General features: G+C 41.5%; 1 protein-coding gene across 2 annotated transcripts in view; it reads left to right on the top strand.

Annotated features, from left to right (window-relative positions):
- The window catches only part of SPOCK1 (SPARC (osteonectin), cwcv and kazal like domains proteoglycan 1), a 518,936-nt gene that overhangs the window by 345,483 nt on the left and 148,981 nt on the right, over window positions 1-24,472 (top strand). For both annotated transcript variants that reach the window (XM_079143902.1, XM_079143903.1), the window contains exon 4: window positions 20,581-20,695. In XM_079143902.1, the coding sequence (XP_079000028.1) occupies window positions 20,581-20,695 (115 nt within the window). The remainder of the gene's footprint in view (window positions 1-20,580; window positions 20,696-24,472) is intronic.

The raw sequence follows: 24,472 nt of genomic DNA, 5'->3' as shown, positions 1-24,472 counted from the left end.
TTAATGATATTCCTGGTGGGAATTTAAAAAAATAAAGATTAACTTAATATGGTAGAGAAGTAATGACTTAGATCAAATATTCACAAAGAAAAATGGGTTATTTTGAATGTTCTTGGTCCCATTAACAAAATTTAATCTAGTGGGGAAAATTTATGGGGCAGCAAACAATCTGTCTTGCCTGATGGTGTTCAGAGGCACAAATGAGCACTTCATATAACCTCCCTGCTTTTCAGAGTTTGACAGCATATGAGCATTTACATGTAAAACAAGGTGGTCTTCACTCATGTGTCATTTTATGTTCTGTGTGAGATACTGAGTTTATAATGCATAGTCTGTTAGCAACTTCAATTTTCTGAGAAGCCACTTAAACAGAAAGAAATGATATATTAATGAAGATAGTTGTGTGGTATAAGACCTTGTGAGTAAACTACAAACACACAGATTGAGCCATGGTGGAGGAAACTGAGTTGTGTTGATGTGTGGTGGACACCATACTGTTTGACCTTAGCTCTGAAAGCTCAAAGAATCTTGATGCTACCTAGCCTGGTCATTAAGATCATGGTCCTGGGAGGCCTCAGACCTGGGGATGAGCTTCTGTGGTTGTGTGATCTTGGACTAATTATTTTGTTATTGAACCCAAGTGTCTGTCTGTAAGTTGGGATTATATCCACAACACAGGATTACTATGAGGGTTTGATGTTATGGTGTATGTCAGACACATAGCACAGTATTCTGTACATGTATCTTTGTCCAGGAGATGTTAGTTAATGATATTGTTACTACTATTGCATTAGCTAATAATGCAATCCTTAGTGTCCCATGAAATTTTTAGAGCTTGAAGCTCAAAGATGCATCATCCTAAGTCACATGTATAAAGGTACTTATGGTGTCTGCCACTTTGTCTAACATTGAGCCCTGCAGGAGATTTCAGGAAACAAGACTGATCTTAGACCCCTATTTAGCTTTGTTACCTTTCCCTGCTGGCCACTCTTGCATGTATCCCTGGAAAGCAAGTCCCAGAATGATAGGAACCTTGTGGCTTTCATCCACTGCTGCTTCTAATACCTAAGTCAGTGCTTGTCATATAGTCAGTGCTAAATACATATCTGTTGTTGAATAAATTCATCAGTCTCCAATCTTCAGATTGTATATCTGGTTCCTTTTTAGGCCAGCAACTCTTCCTATGCCCCATCTCTCTTAATGAATTTAAAGGTAGTTTGGACCTAGATTTGTTTTTCTGTTTGTTTTTTTTTTTTTTTTTTCTTTTCACTGGTGTCAGCAGAGTGGAATAGACCGATGGGGTGCTGAGCTGGGATGTGAGACCAGGGTTCTAGTTTCTACTCTGTAGCTAACTTGCTTTGGAGCCTTGGACAAGTCAGCCTCCCCTTTCTGCACCTTAGTTTCTCAACAGTATTGTGAGGAAATTGGTTTCTGTAATTTCTGAAAGATCCTTCCAATGCCGACATGGAATACATATGCTTTCTGGAGATTCTTAAGGAACAAACCCCAGTTTCTTGCTTCTGTCTCCAGTCCTAGCCAGCCTCACTCATTCCCGTCCCCACCACAGCCATGACTTCAGCCTCAAAGAAGATTTAAACAGTAGCTCCTTTCAACACATCCTGCACACCCAAGTTGGGTTTCTTCAACCTTCGCATATGGACAATTCGGGTCAGGAAGCTCCGTTGTGGCGAGCTACTCTGTACGTTGTAGCTTGTTTGGAACCTTCCTAGCCTCAGCCCACTAAAAGCCAGTAGCATCCCCCAACCCCTGTATGCAGTTGTGTTGAGCAAACACGTCTGCAGACATTTTGCAGTGTCTCCTGAAGGGCAGGCAAGGGGAGAGCATCCCTGATGTTAGCTCACATTCTCTCATAGCCTTTGTTCATAGTGTTATAAGAGGGAAGGTTTTCTCAGGAGATCAGAGCAAATGGAAATAGTATATTGATCAGAGGCTTCTTTTCCCCCTAGGGATGGGGGGAAAAAAAAAGAAAAAGAAAACAACTTTCTTACCAGCTTGAAAGTAAAAAAAAAAAAAAAAAAAATGTAAAACTAGCCCAAGTATTTTGCTGGGGACCTGAATTCACATTGAGATAATTCCATGTCTAATATATCACCAAAGATGAGAATGGGGAATGACAACTCTTAGATCTTACCCAGAATATGACAGCTATTGGATCTTATTCTTACATCATGGAAATTGGGTAGCTGTGGAACTGAATACTTGATGAAAGAGATACATTTAAAAAATCTTCCATCTTGCTCACATCTTAGATGTAGGCAAATCCTAGAGATATTTTTAATACAAAAACAGTTTGGAGACAGAAACATTTTTAGCGATGCCACAATATTATAAACAAGGCATTTATTCTAAACTTGTTGATAATATTTTGTCAACAAATGTATAATGCTGGATTCTTGGAGAATAAAAAATGTTTATAAGACATGAGCTCACAATTTGGTAGGTGTCACAAGACAAAAACAGGCAAAACCATAAATCAAAATATATAAATCATAACAAAAGTTTTAGATGAAAGCAATGCTGATTTTATAGCCTCAACAATAATTGCCAGTGGAACCCAAAGGAACATAGGCATGGGCTCAGGCTCACAGCCTTACCTGGAGAGAGAGAGTTTAGAGGTTCATAAGGAACACAGGATAATATCCTGAGCATACTTTGACTAAAGCATCAGAAAGTTTATTATGATCCTAAATAGTTTTATTTGGAGACTGATGAGACAGTATACATTTGATGTTAAGTGTCAGCTATTAACTCTTTATTCCAATGGCTTAGAATATTCAAAGTTGAGGTGATTGCAATTTTAGATGTCCTTGTTTTCCTTGCCTCATTGCTTCCTCCTGAAGTTGATAGCCTTTGAATTTTCCTAGTCCCCAACTACCCATTCTCTAGGAAGATTGTATCTCCATCAAAGAAAGGAAGAAGAAAATTCTATGCATGAATGTGATTTGTCCCCAAAAGGCTCAATGTGTGGGAAGCTTGGACTTTGGTTTGGTAGGGTAGTGTTGGTATATAACCTTTAAGAAGTGGAGCCTAGTGGGAGATCTGTACGTTGTTGGGGGTGTGCCCTGAGGAGGGGTGGTGTCTCTGTGTTTTATTTGGTTGCTATGTGAGCTCTTCTTCCCTCACATGCTCCTGCCATTTGTCATGGGCCCTCATCAGAGCTGGTGCTATGTGCTTTGGACTTTCAACCTCTAAAAGTTGTGAGCTAAATAAACCTCTTTTCTTTATAAAGATAGCCTGCATTAAATATTTGATGATAATAATGAAAAACAGCTTAATATAGGTGGTCTCTTGGTAGCCACATTTGCTTCGTGAGTCTAGCCTCCTTACTCCACGTTGTAGTTTCCTGGGTTGAGGTGAGTACCTGATTCCAGTACAGCTGGACTAGTCAGGTATACCTGGTATTTTACACTGAGAATTTGGATTTAGTACTAAAAGCATGTCTGTCTCCTCATGCATTTGGGGCTGTTCATATCCATCTGGGAGCCATGGCAGCCATTTCCTCCACGAAGCCTGGAGAAGCCTCATGAGAAGCTGACACTTGGCCATCACTGAGGAGATCCATCACCTGAGGAACAGGTCATTGCTAGGCCACCCTGTGAGGTGATGAGGTTTACTTGGAGTCCTCTCATACCCCATCCTGTCCTTTCTCCCTGGTTTCTTCCTTGTCACAGTGCTCTGGGGATTCTCTCCCTTCTATGTCACAGTCACCCACCACTCCCCAGCTTCCCTTCCTGAAGCTGTTCTGTGTAAATCACACCATACCCAGTTTGGTGGTGTGCACAGTATTTTTCATTTCCATGGGACAGCTTTCTGTGAGCTGTGTTGTTGAGAAGGGTCTGCTCACCACAGTCATTAGAACCTTCACAGAAATTAAGATTCAGTGCATTAATTTGTCCAGGTGTGGCTTGATTTCAACTGATGTGAGATGTTCCATACCAGGAACTGGTTTCTTACCAGACACCTTTGAAGTTCCCTGGAGAAAATGAACCTATGTTGCTGTATTTCTTTGGGTGGAGCAACAGAGCATGACTCAAGTGTCATGCGAAGGATAGCCAAAGTTTGCAGAGTCCAGGAAAGACTGGAAAACACTGGCTTGAAAATGGGAAAGAACTAAGAGTAAGTTAAAGGGTTAGGCAGCAGGAATCACAGACTGATTATCCCCAGTGTCCCTGCTGCCCTGGAGCTGCTGCTTCACATTGCAGTCTCTGGAAGGTCACTGGGATGAATGATCCAGGGCAGGGAGAGGAAGGATCAGGTGGCACTCTTGACTTTTTAGTGGAGAGTGGGCATTTGGAACCACTATCCCACTCAGTCTGAACATAACAGGACAAGATGATTCTCTGTAAGGGAAGAAGGGTTTTGTTAAGAAGGGGAGGTTGATGGGTTCAAAGGAAATCTACCCTGGGTTCCTTGCATTCAAAACTTCCCTTAAAATTTTGTGCACAGGTTTTAGACCTACAGCCTGCCCACAGATTCCTGGTCAACAACCTTTCATCCAAAGGAATTTCTGTTCATTCATTTGCATTTCTAAGGTCAGTTAATGCCCAGGGAATGGGACTGGGACAAAGTGATTAACAAAAAGCTCTACCAAGAACTCATTTGCCTCCTTTGGTTATGCAAAGACAGAAGATCAGCCCAGGGAAACAATATTGGGTAGAAGAGTTTCTGTACTGTAAAGTCACCTCTGGGATCTGACAGAATTTAAGATGGCACAGTTACGATGGGGGAAAACAAAGGCAGAGTAAAACCTATTAGGAGGAGGGCATATTGTCTAGATAGATGATTACTTAATTACTTGAAGTTTAGCAAAATTCAAAGGAGGAATAATTAGCCTATTGAAACTAAAAAAGAAGTTATTAGGTTGTTTGCCAAATAGTGAAGTACCAAGCTTGGGAACTGCTTTTAAACTGCAGAGAAGAAATCCTCCTGGAGCTTTCCCATTGCAGGCTCCTGGGAGTCTTTGCTGAATGAGAGCGACATGGAATGTGAACAGCGTGGTTGTTTATTTTTTGAAGCAAAGCTATGTTCTTATGGAGCTTGAGGTGTACAAACACCAGTGCCTTTGAGACCAGCGGGCAGTTCGTGTACCAGTGAAAGAGGGAGGAAAGAAGGACGTCAGGGAGAGGAAATGGGGGAAGAGGAAAAGCAGGTGAAGGAGGCAGCCCTGTGGGAGGGCAAGCCCAAGTGCAGCTAGACCCTCCAGTTAAAAATCACCCAGAAATGTATTTTTACCTATTTTTTCTTGCTAGGAACTTGTTTTATTATTGCTTATAGATACACAAAATAATAGGCTTCACTGTGGAATATTCACACATGCATGGAACAAACATTGGTGATTTCCACATCCCCCTTAACCTCCCCTCCCCTCTCCCTTGTGATCCTCTTTCTCTTTTTTTAATAGTGTCATTTCTTCTTTCATGTCATCTTTTTGGAACCAGAGATCATCATGTTAAGCAAAAGAAGCCAGACTCAGAAAGACAAATATCAAATCTTTCCTCCCCAATGTAGAATCTAGCAACTTATTTTAATAGCACCATATGTGCTGGTCAGAGCACACCTGCAGTCCCTGTTTATTCTGGCCTCAGAGACAGGGTGGCTCTGCATTTACATGTGGTTAAATTCTTGCTCTGTCCCTTTTCTGCTCTGGGAACTTGAGCAAATTCTCCTGTCTTTATCAGATGTCTCTGTTACCTTGACTATGAAATGAAGATGAAGGTAGAACCTGTTCTCTGGGGATGCTATAAGGATCCCATTAGGTCATTCTGCCTGTGGTGACTCTCACAGTCCTGAAAGTGTCACAAGCAGAGGGATTGGTCTTCCCTTGTTCAGCACCTTTAATGATGCCTGGAGTGTAGCTGGTGCTCAGGGAAGGTCTGTGCCTAAGAAATAAATAAATTATAGGGTATCAAACTACTTTAGAGTAAGCCCAGTTTCCCCTGCTGTTTTCTCTTTGAAAGTAAAAGGGGGATGGGTTACCATGGAGGGTGTTTTTAGGAAACTCACAGAACTTCTGGGTAAGAAATATTTCAACTGCTAAGGATGTTAAAAACCAAAGTAGAAAAATCCTTTGGTGGATGAAAAAGAACTCAGAGACACACCAGGAGGTGATCGTGTAAACTCAGCCGTGAAGTGGAAAGGCTTGGGCGCAGATGGTACTTGTGGCCCTGGAAGCCTGTAACAGCGGTCACCAGCTTTGGGCAGTGGAACATGTCTCACTCACAACTTCATTTTTGCAGTAATACTTGGTGAGCCTTCTGCCACAGGCCTACCCTCTTCTCAGGGTGCAAAGATACTTCTGCTCCCCTAGTACCTGAGGAACCATGAAGGTACTTCTGAGGCCCCTTCTTTGTGATGCTGGCAATTTCTACCCAGTCTTGATGCCATGAAGTCTTATACTCTATTCATTAATGCCACTGCCTGCAATACTAACTCATTCTGAAACTTAGTCCTAAAAGCTTTCAACTTACCGTATAGAAATTACTTAAAATCAGTGATGTGCTTTATCAGTCTGAGTTCAAAATTCTGGATTTTGACTTGACTTCCTTTGAGGAAAACTTGTTACTCTGGAGCTTGGAGGCCTGGTGGGTCTGCCACTGAGACAGGGACTTTGAATTAGCATCCAAGACCTCTTGCCCTTGTTGATTGGACAGGGCCCACAAAGAGACCAGACGGAGCTTTTGTTTGTCAGAGAAAGGAACACGCCAGGGAGATTTGTTGCCCATTTAAAACACGATTGGGCATGAAATGGCTAGTGTTTGGATTACATAGCAACACATACTCTCATTAGCTTTTTCAGGATCACAAAAGGCCTGATGGCTGGTTTAGTCCCAGCCAGGGGGATCTGGTGCCAAAAATATCTGTTAAACATTTGCAAAGGGAAGGAGTATTTGAGAAAAAGGGAATCTCCATTATGTCATTATATTTCTTCTCCTTTCACACCATACCTGAAATTCATGGAGTGCCAGGTGTGGATTTTGAGCTGGGTCTTACTGAGCAAAAGACATAAAACCACTTATTCCTCATTGTCCATTTGGGTGAATGTAGTAAAGTGATCAGGTTTCTGAAGCAGGGAGTTCTGAGGGTGGAGTTCAGGCCCCTGAGAGGGGGACTGGCCGGGGGGATTACTGTGGAGAGTACACGTCTTCTGGAAGCAGAAATTAGAGGCTTGGTGATTTCAGGCTTAAAAATAACCTGGAGAAGAAAAGGGGCCCAGTTTACAACTGTAAGGAATGTTTAAGAGAAGTCCTATGGCAAAGATATGAACTAACATTTATTGAGGACTTGCTGAGGTCATTGTTAAGCACTGGACACATGTTTCATCAAGTCCTCCAATTGGCACATAAGGGAGGCGTTGCTCTTTCCCTTTAGAGCTCAGAGAAGCTGCGTAACTTGCTTAAGGTCACTAGCACCCAAGGAGCTGAGCTCAAGTATGAATCTGGCTCTGTCAGTACCAAAGCATATGTTCCTTTGATCTTTTCCTAAAATTCACATCACATATATTGGTGATTTACTTGTATGAGTAAAGACAGTATCCAGGAAGCTTGAGATCTGGGTTCTTGCAGATTATTCTTATTTGGCTTTAGCATCCTGAGAAGTCATCCATCAAAACCCCATGTTGAAGCAGAACCCTGGCCTGTCACATATGGCGGTGATTCTGAAGACGAATCCAGGTCTGGAGCAAGGCCAGCACATTGTTGTTGATATACCTCAGGTAGACGGTAATATGTCAGTCTGATATATGGTCACTCATTGTTTTAAGGATACACATCCAAGAACTGGCCATTCCAGAGTTAAGTTCTGGTCTACCACAGTGGCATATCCTTGGAAAAATCATATAATCCATTGAGACCTACCCCTTTATCTAACACCGCAGGGTCATTTCTCACCCTGGGGCCTCTGCAGTTCCTCTGCTGGAATGCTCATCATCTAAGGAACTTGTCAGGTCAGGGTTGAAATGTCACTTCCTCAGACCGAATGTTCCTGACCACTTAATCCAGAGTGACCACTCAGAGCTCTGTATGGCATTGTTCTTTTGAAACCAGCTATTGAGCTCCTAACTATGGCTGATGTTTCCTCTCACCTCTTCTTCATTTCTTCCTTCCTTTCTCTCCCCCTTTCTTTCCTTTCTCATCATCTCTCTACTAGAATGTTTGTTCCTTAAGAGCAAGGACTTTGTTTTAACCATCTCTGAGTGTTCGCAGTGACTATACCTTAGTACTTGGCATATAAATTTCATAAATGTGTGTTGAAGTGATGGAGTAAGATCTTCCCTATGTTACCAATCAAAATGTTGGACTGGGGATAACCTCAGGGTCTCTTGCATCTTTGAACTGTGTGATCTAGAAATGTAGGTTTATTAGATCCATTCTGAGCTGCCACTTGAACAGAGTTTATCCAGCATTAACTGAGCACATCATTTGAAGCAGACACATGTCAGGGGACTTCAGGTTCAGAAATGGTGAGTAAACTTGGTCCCTGGCCTCACAGAGCAGGCTGAAGGAGAAGTGAAGGCCATGGATCTGGGCTTAACACTTGTACTGAACCCCATGATGCTCTAAGCACTGTTTTTGATGAGGGGCATGTGGTAGTGAAGAGGATGCATTGATGCCTCTGATCTCTTGTGCCTTCTACTGGATTGAGAGACATGGAGTTACATCCCAGATTGGCCATTTAGTTGCATGGTCTTTGGCAAGATCTAATTTTGTTTCTTTTTTCTGTCAAGTGGAGATATATTGGACTCATTCTGTAATTGTCAGAATGAAATAATGCTTTGCATTAGATGATGCACTTTAGATGAGCAAAAATGATACCATGTATTTGAGAATTTGTAAGTTGTTTGATATAACTGAAGGTCAGGTAAGTATTGGGTGGTGAAGACCTTGTAGGCAAGGAATGGGAACTGAATTTTGGAAATAAAGTTTTGGACAAGACTGCAGAAGACATAGTCATGAGATTCTTCCCCCAAACCCTTAAAATTAAGAATCTGTAACAAAAACAAAAAATGTCAGCTCCCCTCTTGGTGCAAAGAATGCTTCAGCCCTTATGGTATCCAGAAATGATCTTCATGGTACTCTGTCTTTCCTGCTGTATACTTTGTATTTTTTGCTACAGAACAAAAATAAGACTTTACTCCTTGTGCTTGTTTCATGTTTGCCTTAGGAGAATCCATTGGTGCTTGCCCATCATTTAATGTTGCATCTGTCTTCCATGCACAGTTAGGACCTGATTTATATTTTATATTAGTTCTCTAGACTTTATCTGAGACTAAAGTAAGGGAAATGATTGCCATTGAGTGGCACATTGGTGGAGAGACATGCACAGAAGAGAACTAGTTGTGGGCAGGTTTGGAACAGTGAGTTGCTTGACTTATTTGGATGCATATGATAACATTTTAGTAGTGATTGAATAGCATGGGACACACACACAAACAAGAGCAAGAATAAATAAGACTTACATGGTACAGCACTTACCAAACTCCACAGAGGGAGAGGAAACCATTCTTCTCTCAGTTTGAGATGATTTCTAATAGCGTGGAAGATGCCCCAAGAAACCCTGCCTCCACTCAGCACTAACTTTATCCTGATTCCTTCAATGTTTTCAGTTAAGGAATGAAATTTAATGACCTTGGGAACCATCCCAAAGACGCAGAAATGAATCTGCTTTAATTGGGTAAAGAAAGGACTTGGAAATGAATAGTCTCTGATTACCCATTTATAAATCCTCAGTCAAGGGTTTCTGAAAAATTAACAGTAGGAGGACAAAAGTAATAACAACTTTAATTATGATATTAAATTTGATACCTGGGGAACCACAAATGCTTTGTAACTCACTTACATACTTTGTCCCATCTTTGCCACATAGAAGGTTTTCAGAAAAGCTTTGATTTATGCAGAGTCAATGGTCTGAACAACCCTAGGACATTTTCTCTGTGGGACTGAGATCCCTGGGAAGAAACATGGAAGTTTATTCTGGGGACATAGGATACATTTTTGATTAATTGGCTTTAATGGTAGCTGCTTTCTGATCCCACAAGAATGAACAATTTGCTTCTAAAGGTTCTTTGTATGTACTTTTACTGGTATTGATTTTCCATCTTAGGTATCAGTACCCTGGAGAGCTCTCTGCTTCCTTCTTGGCCCCCTTTAAACTTGGTAAATACTTCCAACGCCATTCAAACTTTTCTCCCAAAGAACCTCTAAGAGCAGGTATGGACAAACACTCTGAGGCTCTGGGGACAGAACACACCATGGGCTTATTCATTCTTGAAATCTCTTCTATGCCAGTTTATATGAATTTTGCATTCTGTTCTTAGTATATTGGGACTGCCATGATATAAGTAGGTTTTAAGTTACTGACCATCTGGTAAAATAGATGGTACAGGGAGATTGACTATAGATTTGTGATCTGGTGGGCCTCCCACACAGTCTGAGAAGAAAGGCTTAGATTCCATTGTGGGAAAACAATAAAAAGAGAGGGTGGGACAGGCTGTGCTAAATATATATGGTGTGGGACTGTCTGTTTCTTTTTCTTCAGCTTTGTTTTAGGTTTGTCAGAGAGGTGGCCAATGAAGGAGCACCATGTGGCCTCACCAGAACTCTGCATTAAAGTCTGGCTCCATAGGATGCCAATGCTATGAAAGTGAAAGCCCCACCTGAGGCTCTGAGAGGTCTTTTGAATATCCCCATCTCCAGTTTGGGGCAGGGTTTTCCTTTTACTGTTGTGATTTCACTTAATACCTTTTCCCACTGAATTCTGTAGGAGGGCAGAAGGCATCAGATGGGCTGTCTCCAACTGAAGATCAGAGAGCACCAACCTTACATATGCAGCCCACCTTGCTAAATCCTGCCCGTCCACTTGTCCCCAACATACATGTTACTAACCTCCCTGGACTTAAACCCTGGTCTGCTTCTGTCAACAATGTTTACCAGATTCTTTTGTCCTTAGGCTCCTTTTTTCTGAACCTTTTATCAACAGTACTTGGATGTATGTTCTTAGGGTACCTTAACCCTCAAACTCCAGGACTCTTCAGTGCACATTTCAAAGCTCACAGGCCTTCTCTCAAAAACAAACAAACAAAAAAAAATGGAGACTTGTAGTGTGTGTTGTGTACAAGGCATTGTGTGATCTTAGTGCACAGAGTTTGAGGGGGAATTATTTTCATCCTTCATTTTCAGCCTTTTTACTGTTTGGGAGGAGACAGTGCAGAGCATGGCTCCACTTAGAGGTGCATGAACCATTTATTGTCATGTCGTGGTTCCAGCAGTAGTGTAGATCTGGTTAATTAGTCAAGTTTTCTGGACAGAATGGACCCTGTGCCAGATGTTCAAAAAGAAGTTTCAGTGTTTCTTCTTGTAGAGATGGAACGATCAAGCAGAATCATGGCCTCAGGATCTTGCATCTCTTAAATGTCCAGGGTTCCTTCCCCTTGGGGACATCCCTTTTCCATACTTCAGGAGTAAGCTAAAAGAAGTGGGTAAGAGCGATGAAGATAACAACTGAATGTGGAACTGTGCTAAGCACCTTTTGTGATTTATCACATAAGATCCTCACAAAACCATGGTGAAGTGAATGTTTGTTGCAACTGAGTCTCAGAGAATCAAGGAACCTGCTGAGATCTCACCCAGGCAGGAGTTGACACCTTTTCTTTTAAACCCACATCTCTCTGATCCTGAGCCTACTGCTCTACAGTTGTATTCCATGTGCACTAAAAAAAATGGGAGTGGAGTGCGATTCTTGAAGCTTCCAAATTTCCCAATCCTTTTATGGTCAACAATCACAGCTGCTGAATAATAACAGAATAACCAGCACCAAGGGAGTTAGTTCTCTGGATGCCTTTGGTTTAGGAAAAACTCCACATTTAATAGGAATTTTAATTGCATTAAAACAAAGCACAGGTACAAAAGATATACTTTATGAGCTATAGTGATCTTTTAAGTGTACCTTTTTCCTGGAAATATTTGATTTTTATTGTGTTTTTTTATGTCCTCTTATTCTCCTAGGTTATAGAATTTGGTTCTTTTGTATTTTGAGTAATTCTCTCTCCTTTGTTCATAAATGTCTTATGAATAATTTATGTCAATTATAATGAAATAGAATCCAAGTACTTGTACTATTATAATATTTTAATAAATCCTGGCTGTTTTGATGGATGAGAATGTGAAGTCTTCTCTATGGATGGTGTCCTGTCCCTCTACTGAGAGGTGAGATCAATCTCAGCTCCTGTCATTACAAGTTGATATGTTCTTCAGTTTGTGTCTTATCAAAAGAAAAATTTCAGGTGGGAATCATAGATAGAATAAGTACAAAGTGTTTATTTAGTGAAGTGAAAGTATACTGCAGGAAATGTGGAGCCAGACATCCCAAGAGAGGAGGTGGCCCAGGGTTTTCCATGTGGTGAGCTTTTATATGGATTCTGGAAACCTCCCTCCTTGTGCATTATGTATCAAGAGTGGTTACTGTGGCTTCCTGCCATGGCTCAGTGCACCTGTGTCAATTCTGCCATGTTAGAAAATTTCCTGTCAGTACCTAAGTGAAACCCAGAGGGTCCAAACCGCAGTATAAATAATACAGTGGACCCAGGGTGCCCAAATGATAGTGCCTCAGTCCTCCCTCTGCACACACTCTGAGGTTGACAGTCCCTCAAACTAGTTAACAACTGCTTTCTTTTGTTTCTTTTTTCCCCTGTTTTTCTGTTCTATTAAAGTTTTCTTCCCTTTTTACTGTATTTTTATTGGTGCATTATAATTATACCCCAGAGTGGAATTTGTTGTTATATATTTGTACATGCACACAATATTATAATATAATTTGGTCAATTTCATTTCCAGTTTCAGTTTTAAGAAAATAAGTATTTGATCATGAAAGAGGCAGAATATGTGTGTGGTTCTCTCTCCCCGAAGTGGAATGATCTTTTGCCAGTCGACACTGTGAGCCCTGTTTTCCCTCCTGGCTACCCCCAGCCCCTTGGCTCACTCCATCTCCCTACTTGCTTTAACATGGTTATTCATGCTGTTCCATGTTGACACCACATTTCATGAGTCTCTCATTTTGTGATGTAGACTAAAAGCCCCTCATAGAAGGAACTACACATGGTTCACCTGGCCCTGTTGTTTCTTAAGTCAGAGTTAAGCTCACTGGGCAGCAGCAATGCTTTAGAAGGAAACATTGACTTTTGTATTCATTATAAAAGTAATAGAAGTTCATTCAAAAATCTAACAATTTGACTTTAATTTTTGAGAGTGCAGCATTTTCTACATAGTTAGAAGTTCTTCTTGGGATCTTCTGGGTGGCATGACTCCTAGGGGAGGTGGACATAAGAGACCAGTATGTTGCTACTCAACACCGTTGACATCACCTTTAGCCTCATAATAAGCCATTTTATTAGTGGCCTACTGACTGAGCATCAGTTTTGGTATGAGACTCACCAAGGTTTAATGGTGGTGTGGCCACAGAGTACTTAATGAACATCTCCATCAGTTACCAATAAATAAAGAATAAACTGATCTCTGTCAGTTTGCCCATTGTTGAGTTAGAATGTTCTACAGATTGGTGGTGGATGTCACTATTTCCATCATCATTCCTGAATTAGCTGATATATAATAAAGTGCTTCCTCTTCCTTTCCACTGAATTCCTCTCCGCTGCTCTCTTTGACCTCTTCTTCCCACTCCCACTTCAAAGAGAAATCAATCTCTTGTTGGAATTAAGTGATGTCCTGTCTTCACCATCCCAGAGCAGCTGGGGAACAAGCTAAGAGTGGGATGGCAGCTTTGGAAAGGGAGCCTGGCTGGCCAGGCTCATAAAATTTTGTGGCTGCTGATTTTATGGAGCACACTTCCACAGCTGCTCTAGCAGACTTCTCTTAATGCTTTCTTTGCTAATGATCAGGATGTGTAAATTACCATGTTGGGCTTATCAGTGGCTGCCCATAATGTCTTGTTTTGTATGTGAACAGAGGGTCCAAGCTCTTCCCAGCATCTGCCATTAGTTCCAGACAGTCATGGGTAGTCCTTAATTCCTTCATCTCAGAAGCAAATGCCAAAATCTCACAGGGATGGATACTTGCTCTTACCTTTGGCTATGATCAGACTCATTGTCTCTTTGCCGCAGGCAAGATTCTCCAGGGCTTACAAAAGGAGACTGTCTTTTGCAGATAGTTTTTCAGTCAGTGACAGAGAGCATTGGTGTTGGCTTGGGGTCTCTGGGAGTCTGAATTCATTTAGGGACAATTCAGGGCTGGCCCCAGGAGACAGAGGACAATCAATCAGCAGAAACTGTGAGTGAGATAGATACTGGGGCTGGTGTGGGGAGGGAGGGTTCTTTTGAAGGGAAGCAGGATACAGAAGGGAGAGGGTGCCTTCTATGGAAAGAATGGGTCTGGTTTTGAGTCCTGGCTTTCCCATTAGAACTTTATGGTGCTGAGAAGTTAATTTCCAGTTGGTTTTCTCATCTTAACTTACTTTTCTACTTAATTCATCACAAACATCTAGCCATATTAGTATACATAGATCTACTTACTTCCTTGAAATTGCTGCATGCTATTTCATAAATGAATACCCTATAATTAACTAAATCATTAACCTATAGTTGGTGTTATAGACTGAATATTTATAATCCCTTCCAAATTCATATGTTGAGGCACCAGATCTCAAAGTGGTTATATTTGGAGATGGGACTGCATTAAATGATGTTGTAAGGGTAAAATCCTGATCCAATAGGATTAGTATCCTTTAAAGAAAAGACACCAGTTGGGTACAGTGGTACATGCCTGTAATCCCTGTGACTCAGGAGACTGAGGCAAGAGGATCACAAGTTTGAGGCCAGCTTGGGCCTGCCTCAAAATAAAAATTAAAGATAATTTTTAAGGGGCTAGAATATGGCTTAATAATAGTGTCCCTGGGTTCAGTCCCTAGTAGTGCAAAATAAATAAATAAACAAACCAGAAAGCTTGTCTTCTATTCTCTTTTTGCCTGCACCAAGGAAGGGCTAACTGAGGACATGAGTCAAAGTTGTCCATCTTCAAACCAGGAGAAGAGCCCTTACAGAACCAAACCACTCTGTCACTCTTGTCTCAAACTTTAAACCTCAAAAGCTGTGAGAGAATAAATTTATTTTGTCTAAACCACCTAGTCTGTGGTATTTTGTTATAGAAGCTTGAGCAGATTAATATAGATGGACATTCAAATTATTTAAAATTGTTTCTTATTATACACCATCTTTGCTTAATGTGTTAATCTGCTTGGCCATTGGATGTTTCTTTTTTTCTCTTTTATATTAAAATATATTTTATTAATTTTTTACATATCCTGAAAAGTTGAGAGGACAATACAGTAAACACTACATACTCATCCACCTAGTTTTAACTTAACACTGTTATCATTTAAGTTAATAAAGTACCTTCCCAAACAGACCATTATCAGTTTATCTGCAGCTCCACCCTGACCACACTAATAATGCACCAGGGAAGAGGCTTTGACACAATTTGGCACAGAAAGAAAGGAGTCCTCAGGCCCACAGTTTACAGGAGAAAGAAAAGGAATGCTATCTTTGGCCAGATGTATCTTTTTATCCTGTGCCTTTGACTTATCTGTCCCCTGGCTCCTTCTCTCCCATTGCTCTGTCCTTGGGTACTTGAGTTCAGCCTTCTGGGTCACTCAACTGTCTGCTCTACTTAGACACATAACCAGTGGTCCCCTTTGTTTGGCTTCAGAGAACTTGTCCAGACCCTTGGATATGAAAGCTGAGAATGGTGAGGGAGGATTTCTGAGCTGCCATTCTCCCCTGGTTACATCAAAATTCGATGGGCAGAATCTTCTATTTTGTATTCTGTGAGCTCTATCATCAGCTGGTAAACAAGCCCCTCTGGAGAGGGGAAAGGCATGATGCATGCTTGGGTTACCATGGGGACAGACAAGCTGTAATAAATGTTAGGGATCCTAGCCTGACGAGGTTTTCACAGTTGTGAGTAATTTCTTTGTCAATCATCCATTAAGTCACTCCTAATGAATCACTGGCCCTATTTGCTCTTCAGAAGAATCTTGGGTGTGCATGATTCAGACAGAGGGCAATCTTAAAAGCAAGAAGGAGACAACAGGTTGTCATTAATTTGGAGACATTTTGCAAATTGAATGACCTTTTGTCTGAAAAGGATTCTGGGAGTTACCAGAGTGGACCATGAGTTCCCACAGTTGGTTCTGATAAGTCATTTGCTTACTGGTCTCAGGGAAGACTTGTGGCTTCCCAGAATCCTTGATGTTCCTGAGAAGAGAGAGTAGAGAAGCTTCTGTAAGAAGAAAAGGGAGCCCCACTAGGCCCTCCGTCCCTGATTTACTTGTGTCTGTTCTTATCAGAGTGCCACTTTCCAATTAACATACTTGGATAGCGTTCCTCTTCTCCAATTTTGGAATGCCAGGGTGTGCCAAAGGTCGCCAGTTTTTGCCATGTTTGAAATTGCTGTGGAACATGGAGGCCATGGCTCCCCAGAGTTCTTGCTATGGTTTCTAGGACTTCCATGACCATGCCTGGTCACCCTATTCACCTTATCATTCACTACCTCCACTTCCAACCTGCTACCAACCTATCAAAATTCTTTACTTCCTCAACTTTGCCAAGATCTCTCCTACCCCTGGGAGGAGAGCTTCCTTTTACCTGGAATGTTCTTCCTCACCCTATTGCCTGAGTCAAACCCACTTTTCCACAGATGTCAGTCTCTCCAGGAAGTCTTGCCTCACCTCCAGAAAAGCCAGGTCAGGAATCCTCCACCTCACCCTGTCTCCTCTCTTCAGTTGTGAGCTCTGGAGAGTGGGAAGGACATCTTTGTGTGTATTACAGAGGTGTTGGCCTCCAGCCTGCAAAGATGGCTCAACACAGAATGATTCTCTGCAAATGTTAATTAAACACACAGAAGCATTTGTGATGTCCTTAAGTGACTGAGGGACCCTTTAGGACAACCCACAAAATGGGACCTTCCTCTTATCAGTATCTCTGAGGTAGCATCAAGCTCTGCTATTCCTGGTACCATGACCCTTTGCCAATTAGCCTACACAGAATGCCCAAGGACAATGAAAAGTCTTGATTCTGGATTTTAAAATCAATGTAGCTAATTAAAAAATAACTCATTGAACTGAAAAACAAGTTCAGAAACAATTAAGATAATTAAAATATCAGCACCTTAATTGAGACCAAGCAGTGAGCTTAAAAAATAAAATTAATTAAAAAAAGAAAAGAAACTTAGATGGAACTGGTAATTAACTGGCTTTTGAATTCAATGCTCAGCAGCTCAACAAATCTCTTTAAATTAATTCATTCTTGGGCCTTTTTCTTTGAGAAAAGTTTTCGTAAAAATTATTTGAGAAAAATAATTGGACATGTGTCCCATGCCATTTAACCCTTGATAGACTTCTGTATGAAGACAGGTGAGAGGGATGAAACTCACCTTCAATGCATGCCTGCTCTGTGCTAGGCACATTGTCATGTTTAGGTCCACATGAGTCCTGCAGGTAGGGTAATGCAAGTGGTAGAGGGACACAGGGCTTTGTCATCTTCTAGAGAGTACTGTATGCCATCACCAAGCATTTGCAGAGGGAGATTAAAACTTGGAGCATAGTTTCCAGGAAATCATTAGCACCATGACAGGGAGGCTTTGAGCCTGGCTCTGGGCTCTTACTGACACTCAGCACTCACTCCCTACCTTCTCACTTGTGTGGTTTTTCCATCTTATTAAACAGCTTCTCAAATGCCACTTACTATTCAGATCTCTTATCATTCCCTTTAGAAAGAGGAGCCACACAGCCCTGTTCAGGACCAGTGGGGGTGGGAGCCTTTTAGGAATGTCACTCTGAGCCTGGTGGCTGCTTGAAAAATCATATAGGAGAGTCCTGCATTAAAATGGAAATGACTCACTCCTCACCCTGTTCAATCCCTATATTGCTGTTTTTCAAAAACAAAATGTATCCTGGTGATTAAACAAATGCTGACAGCTTGATTTGTTACTGTTTTGTTGTTCTGTGAAGTTCATTTACTTTGAATAATTCTTATACATGTTTCAAGTATTCAGGCCTTAGTAATTAATTTCTAGTAGACTTGATTTCTGTGTGAAAATTGTTAAGTATGTGTATGGAGTTAAATGATAATTTTTATTTATTATTATTTTAGTTGGAATTTTTGTTATTGTTTATGTTAAGAAATGTTAACTTCTAGGACCTAAAGGGCTGTCTATACTAGTTAGGCTACTGGCAGGGTGACAAATGGCAAGATTGCAGAAAAAAGAATTGATCAGACCACAGGTCAGGTGACTCAGTTGGGAGATTGCTGCATCCAGAGGGTGCAATTGTTCAGGGCTGGCTACTCCACCCTCTGGGTAAGCAATGGGACTGGAGACCCAGTCCTGGGTGGCACCCAGGCAGAGTATTACTGTCCCAGCTTTAGCAGCAACAGGTGCACTGGCTGCCCCCTCTTACTTTTGGCCATTAAATCACAGTCTCCTTTGCAGGCCTCTCAAGAATATAGTGCCATCTGAGCTTCAAACTTGGGTGAGGTTGGACTCTCACCCAACAAAGATCTTACGTGTTTCCCATGCTGGAGTCATGTAAAGAGGAGTTTGGGTTCACAGACCTGGTTTTCAAATATCCTCTATACTTCTCATCAGCGACTTCTTTCTCAGACCTGTGTTTTAAAATGGAGACAGCAGCTACCTCCTTGGGTGCTTGCAAGGATTAAGCAAAGTAATCCAATTAGAGGTCTAGGTTCACTGGTTGTGTATCAGAAGCACTCAGTGGCACTAACTATTATTCTTGTGATTATGAAGGCTTATTATTCATTTGTATTTGGGAATAAAATACAAACCTGAAGAACCTAACCTATAAGAGGTACTTAACATGTACCAGCTCTGTTGTAAGCACTTGCAGGTATTAACTCACTTAATGCTCGTGACAACCAACCAAACTGAGGTATAGAAAGGTTAGTGAGTTGCAGAGCCGGAGCTCCATCCTAGAACCCCTGCCCTGAAGTCTGTTCTCTTTCCTTTTCTGCTCAGCTGATTGACTCTCTTCGTGAATCACCATCCGATCAGAGCTGGCAGTGTGGACATTGCATGCTTGTAAATTTGACTGTAGAAGCAAAAAGATGACTTCTGTTGGACCAGGACCTGGATCTTGCTGCTGTCCTGACTAACCTAAGAATGTACCCTGGTCCCATTTACAGCTGCTTCAGGAGGGAGCTTCCTTGAGCTGTTCATGCAGCAGAAATGCCCTTGTTTGCTGTGTGTTCAGGAACTTTGAGGAGGTCCTGGCAGCCCTCTGGAGTAAATGGTGTTCAGAGTCTGGGCCTGAGCATGAGGAAGGGAACTGCACTTAGTCTCTGTGACAGGTGAACCCACTGGTGGAGTGGATGATGGCATTTCTCATATAGTTTTGCCATCCCTATTTGTAATGCCATTTTGTTTAATCAAAATATCCGCACGGGGAGGAAATTGAGAAACCTCACCTCCCTGGCTATAAGACAGCAGTTATGAAAGATTTGCCTCCTAATAGGCTTTAGGCTCCAGATCTGGGAGATGACAAAATTGCTTTTGTTTTGTAGGGAGTTCCCTGGGGCCTCTTCTATGCCCATGATGTGCACGTGCACCTTAGCATGCTAAGTGCTGATTAGCCAGGGGCCTGCTGTTCAGCTTATTCCAGAAAATGTTGCTGCATATGAACCTTTGTCTTTGGGGACCCGTTTGTGGGCTACTTCTTTGAGTCAACACCCTCTTCCTTATTACTCACCTACAAACCACACTTCACAGTCATTGTATTTCTCATGATTGCCCACACACACCTCCCATCATTGCTTGTGCTGGTCTTCCTGTCTCTTTTGCCTTTTCTATCTTTGCTTTTCAAAATCCTACCCAGCCTTCAAGATCCAATTCACATATTAATGCTTCACTAATCTTTGCCCTAGAAATTGATCTCTATTTTTCTCTCAAGCTCTGTTATCATTTTATATGCCCATCATGGTCCTTATCTAATTCTGCCTTGCACAATAAATATTTATGTGTGAGCTTTTTTTTTTTTTCCTCATCACCCTGTTACATTGTAACTTTGTGTGGCACAAAACTGTCTTACACATCCTGAAGTTCTCTACAAACTTAAAATAGGTTGTTAATGCACATAGTCGGTATTTATTGAACTGAGGCAAAAATCTGTCCTTAACGACTTTTTATGTGATAGGAAATAAGTAAAATTAAACATGAATAAAATCATAAAAATCAACACCAGATAAATAACCAAACAGGGAAGCTTTGGTAACTCTTGGTCCTCAGATCCTGTAAGATTCTAAAGGATTTTTTTTTGCAGTAATTCCTGCTTGAATTGAAGATGCTGAAACTCCCAAACTGCGAAGGAATCACTATCCTGATGTTCAAGAAGAGCATGTGTGACAGACACAGAATTCCCCCTGGCTTGAGTTTTCATTTCAATCCCCATCAGTCTCAGAAAACAGCATAGTGTTTTCTTTGTGCAAACACACATTTGGTTTATTTCCATGGAGGAACTAATACCCCTCTCTTCCTCCTTTTGCCACAGCCCTGGACCCATCCAAGGATCCCTGCCTGAAGGTGAAATGCAGCCCTCACAAAGTGTGTGTGACTCAGGACTACCAGACAGCCCTGTGTGTCAGCCGCAAGCACCTGCTGCCCAGGTAAGGCAGGAAGCAAGGCAGGTGGAAGCTGGGAGGCACTCTGCAGTTGGCAGATCTAAGAGTAGCTGGACTCTGACTTGGGGACATAGGGGAAGGGACACCATAGTGTTTGTATTTCCATTTTGTAGGGTGTTTGGTGCCTATATTCTTGCTATGGTATAGATCTCAGTTTTCAAAAACAAATTTTCAAAGATTGTCAATCTTAATTCCTTTAAATCTACTTCATTTTTACTCTGAGCTCTCATCTGAGCAGATGAACAGAAAATCCTTCTTGGTCATTATTGGGGAACTTCCTTCTCCATGAGTGACCTTAGGATCCAGGAAGCTTATTGCTAAGAAATCAGAGGTTGGACCTTTTGTCTCCTGGTTGTATCTGACAGCCTGATTATGCTAATCCTTTGAGTCCTTGAGACCCCAGGGCTTTCTGCCTCCTTAATTCTTCAGAACCTGGCATCTTCCTGCCTTCTCAAAGCCCACACTACCATTCCTTCCTAGATCACATCTTGCTATTTCCTTGGGGTGTAGCAGGGCTATCCCCATCTACCCAGCCTTCGAGGGAGTTCTCCCCCATTTTCTCCAGGAATCTTAAAGCCCTTGTTCTCAACACCATCCCATTCCCTCACTAGCTGCCCAGGGTGCTTAGTCTTATCTGTGATGGAAAGAGCCTTGAATTCAGGCTGTTCATAGTTTTCAGTCCTATAAAAATACTCAAAGCAAGAAATCACACACACACACACACACACACACACACTCTCTCTCTCTCTCTCTCTCTCTGGCTTTCTTTAAGAAAGGGGCTACAACAACATGTTGGAGTTGAACCCAGCTGTGCCTTTGGCACCTTGCTCTGCCACTCCCCTGGACTGCATCATAATTTAGGCAAATATAGCAGCCTTTCTTAAACTTCATTCCCTCTGAAGTCTACCTCCCTAGAACTTTTGCTTTGTTAGCTCTGGTTTGACCTCCAGAGACTCTGCAGAATGGGTGCTCTCCCCTCTCTTAGTTGTTGCATTCTAAGCAGTGCTGACTCCTTTTGGCTGTTCCTGTTAAAATACGTTTTAACTGCCCTTCCTCCCCTAAACAAGTTCATCTAAACATGCCTGTGGAGGTGCCACCCGCTGAGATCATGGTCTGGAAGAAAGACAGTGCTCCTACCATGGAGTGACTCTCTCTCTCTGGCTGCTCTAAGCATGGCACCTGCAGCCATAGACCTGACCTTTAGGATCATCTTGCTCAACAATACTTTAAAGGTTATTTAAAGCATAATCAGCCTTTATCTTTGTAAGACCAAGATGCAATGTGCTTTTCTTGTCCCCCCAGTCTGAAAGGTTCTTCCTGTGGTAAAGATCCATTCTATCCCTGAAATGCTTAGCATATGCCAGGTGTTGTGCTCAGCATCCTCATCCTTGAATTCTTCCAGTCATTTTTTATTGTTTATTTTTTGTCTCCACTGTACAAAAAAAGTAAACTGAGGCAGAGAGAGGCATTAATGATTTGCTTGTATATCTAATAAACAGCAACCATGATTCAAATCCCAGACTATTTGGCTCCAAAATTTATATTTTTCACTCTACAATATGTTAGCCTTTCCATTCTACCTGCCCTTGTCTATGGTTCATTTAATGATATTCAATAGAAAGCTGTGGAATACTCACTGAGCACCAAGCTTCTGGTAGGCACCAGGGCTATAGGGCTAAATAGGAGGCCCTGTTCCTGTACTCAGGGAAAATCAAGGTCGGTGGGGACTGTGACATAAAAAATATATTTTGGTTGATATTTGAAGTTCCTTTTAAGGTTACGTACTTTAAGAAAACTTGCCTGAATCTCCTGCTGCATGAGATTTCTGCCTTCCCTGATGGAGATAAATGTGTCTTCTTTTGTTACAAATACCCAGTTACTCTCTGGGATAGTGTCTAGATTGTTCAGTTATGTGTATGTGTGTGTGTGCATGCAAGAGAGAGAATCCATTGCATGTTTCCTCCTAGATTTCAGAATTCAGACCTTTCTAGAAATACCAAAATAGAGGTTTGTGGTTTCAAATTCAAATCTGTTTGAGACCAAGGCAGTGACCTCATTTGTATTCAGACATATCCAGGCAAATGATATTTTCCTGGGCAAGTCATGTTTCTGAGCATCACATTTTGCTTATGTGAAAAGTTTAATTTTCATCTCCCATATCTCCTGATAACTACAAAATTATAGTGACTCAGAGAATGGACTTGGGAATGAGACCAGTTTGGGCTAAAGTCCCATGTTGGTTTCTTCTTGGTTATGTGACCTTGGCAAGTCACTTTACTTCTGAATTTGTGCTGCTTCATCTGTTAGATGGGTTTGATAGTTGCATTTACATGGGGTATAACATATTCAGTCAAATGTCAAAAAACGATAGCTATTCTTCTACTTATTAAAACAATTGTAATAATAGTAATTGTTACTCTAAGGTTCATTCTGAGAACTTCAGCTAGAAATCCCCAAATCTACATACTTCTAAGAAAAAATAGCTCTGTACAGGTGCCTTTCCCCTCTGAGCCTCACAGTGCTGTCTTGACTATTATTGGAAGGGTAAGCCTTTGAGGTTTAGTGTGAGGATTTCAGTATGCTTCTTTTGTCCCCTTAATGATTCACATGGGTAAGGACCAAGAAGATGGCTGCATTTCTGATAATAGGGCCTATTCATTTGTTGGAAAAATAGTTCAAAGAGGCAGCTTTGACTGAGGTGGCATGCCCACTTCCCTTGTTGGGATTTGGGAGGTGGTCTGACTTTGGGAGCCCCTGCAGTGGTGTTCACTGTGTTGTGGGTCCAGCCTTGTCCTCTCCCTCTTGGAGACTGAATTACTCAGCCCACATTATCAACTGATTGCATACATCTTCTGAGGGTCTTGGACATCTTCCCAGATGAAGCATCCATCTTTCCACATTATACTTCAGGGGTCCCCTCTGATCAGGGAAAGCATGTTGACAACTCTATTTATTCATCAATCAGGAAAGTAATCTTCAAAACATCTGTGAACAATCCTGCCAGCCAAGCTGGCCTCTGCAGCAGCTCAAGGGTTGAATTCTACCCTCCAGACAGTCAGGAGTGTGCACATGTGGAGAGGCGGCTGTGCCAGCCTTAGGCTGAGTATGAGGCTCCATAGTTAACATATTTAGGCTTTCTTTGCAAGTGGAAGACAGAAGGACAGTGAGTGCATCATTGAGAAAATTTCATTAGCTTTTTTTTTTTTTTTTTTTTTTTTTTTGCTGGAGGAGATTGAGTGATTGGAGAAGCCCTGGTGCAAACATCTGTGACCACAGCATTTCAGGGCCGACCAAACAATTTTGATGGGGGATTGTGGCAGGGGACACAGGGCAACCCAGGCCTCCTTCTACTGGAATCTTCTCCTTGATTGAGGTGATATTTGTACTAGGGTTTATATTTAGTTTCATCCAGAAGCTTCAACTCAATTCATGTTGTTTTTGAAGAATTCTGGAAATTCTTTGTTTACTTCTTGCTGTTAAGCAATATTGAGTGGGGTGGGAAGAGGCTGATTTTTGGTATCATGTTCCTCTTCAAGATCTCCAAAAAGGACATTTATGCACTAAAGAAGAGGTGACTTGGATCAGGAAACCTTCTCTTAAGTGACTTTTACAAAAATGTTCTAGACTATTTTTGATGTAATAATAGTTGATGCCTATTACAAGAAAACATTAAAAGTTAGAAAAGTTAAAAAAAAAATAACCCACAGGAAATAAGGAGTGGTCACTCTATCTAAAAATGATAATTAAAATATTGCAGTATAT

The sequence above is a fragment of the Sciurus vulgaris genome (genome assembly GCF_902686455.1).
Source record: "Sciurus vulgaris genome assembly, chromosome: 6".
NCBI lineage: Eukaryota > Metazoa > Chordata > Mammalia > Rodentia > Sciuridae > Sciurus > Sciurus vulgaris.
The sequence above is the reverse complement of the archived record's forward strand: the minus strand, read 5'-3'. Positions and strand labels throughout refer to the sequence as shown.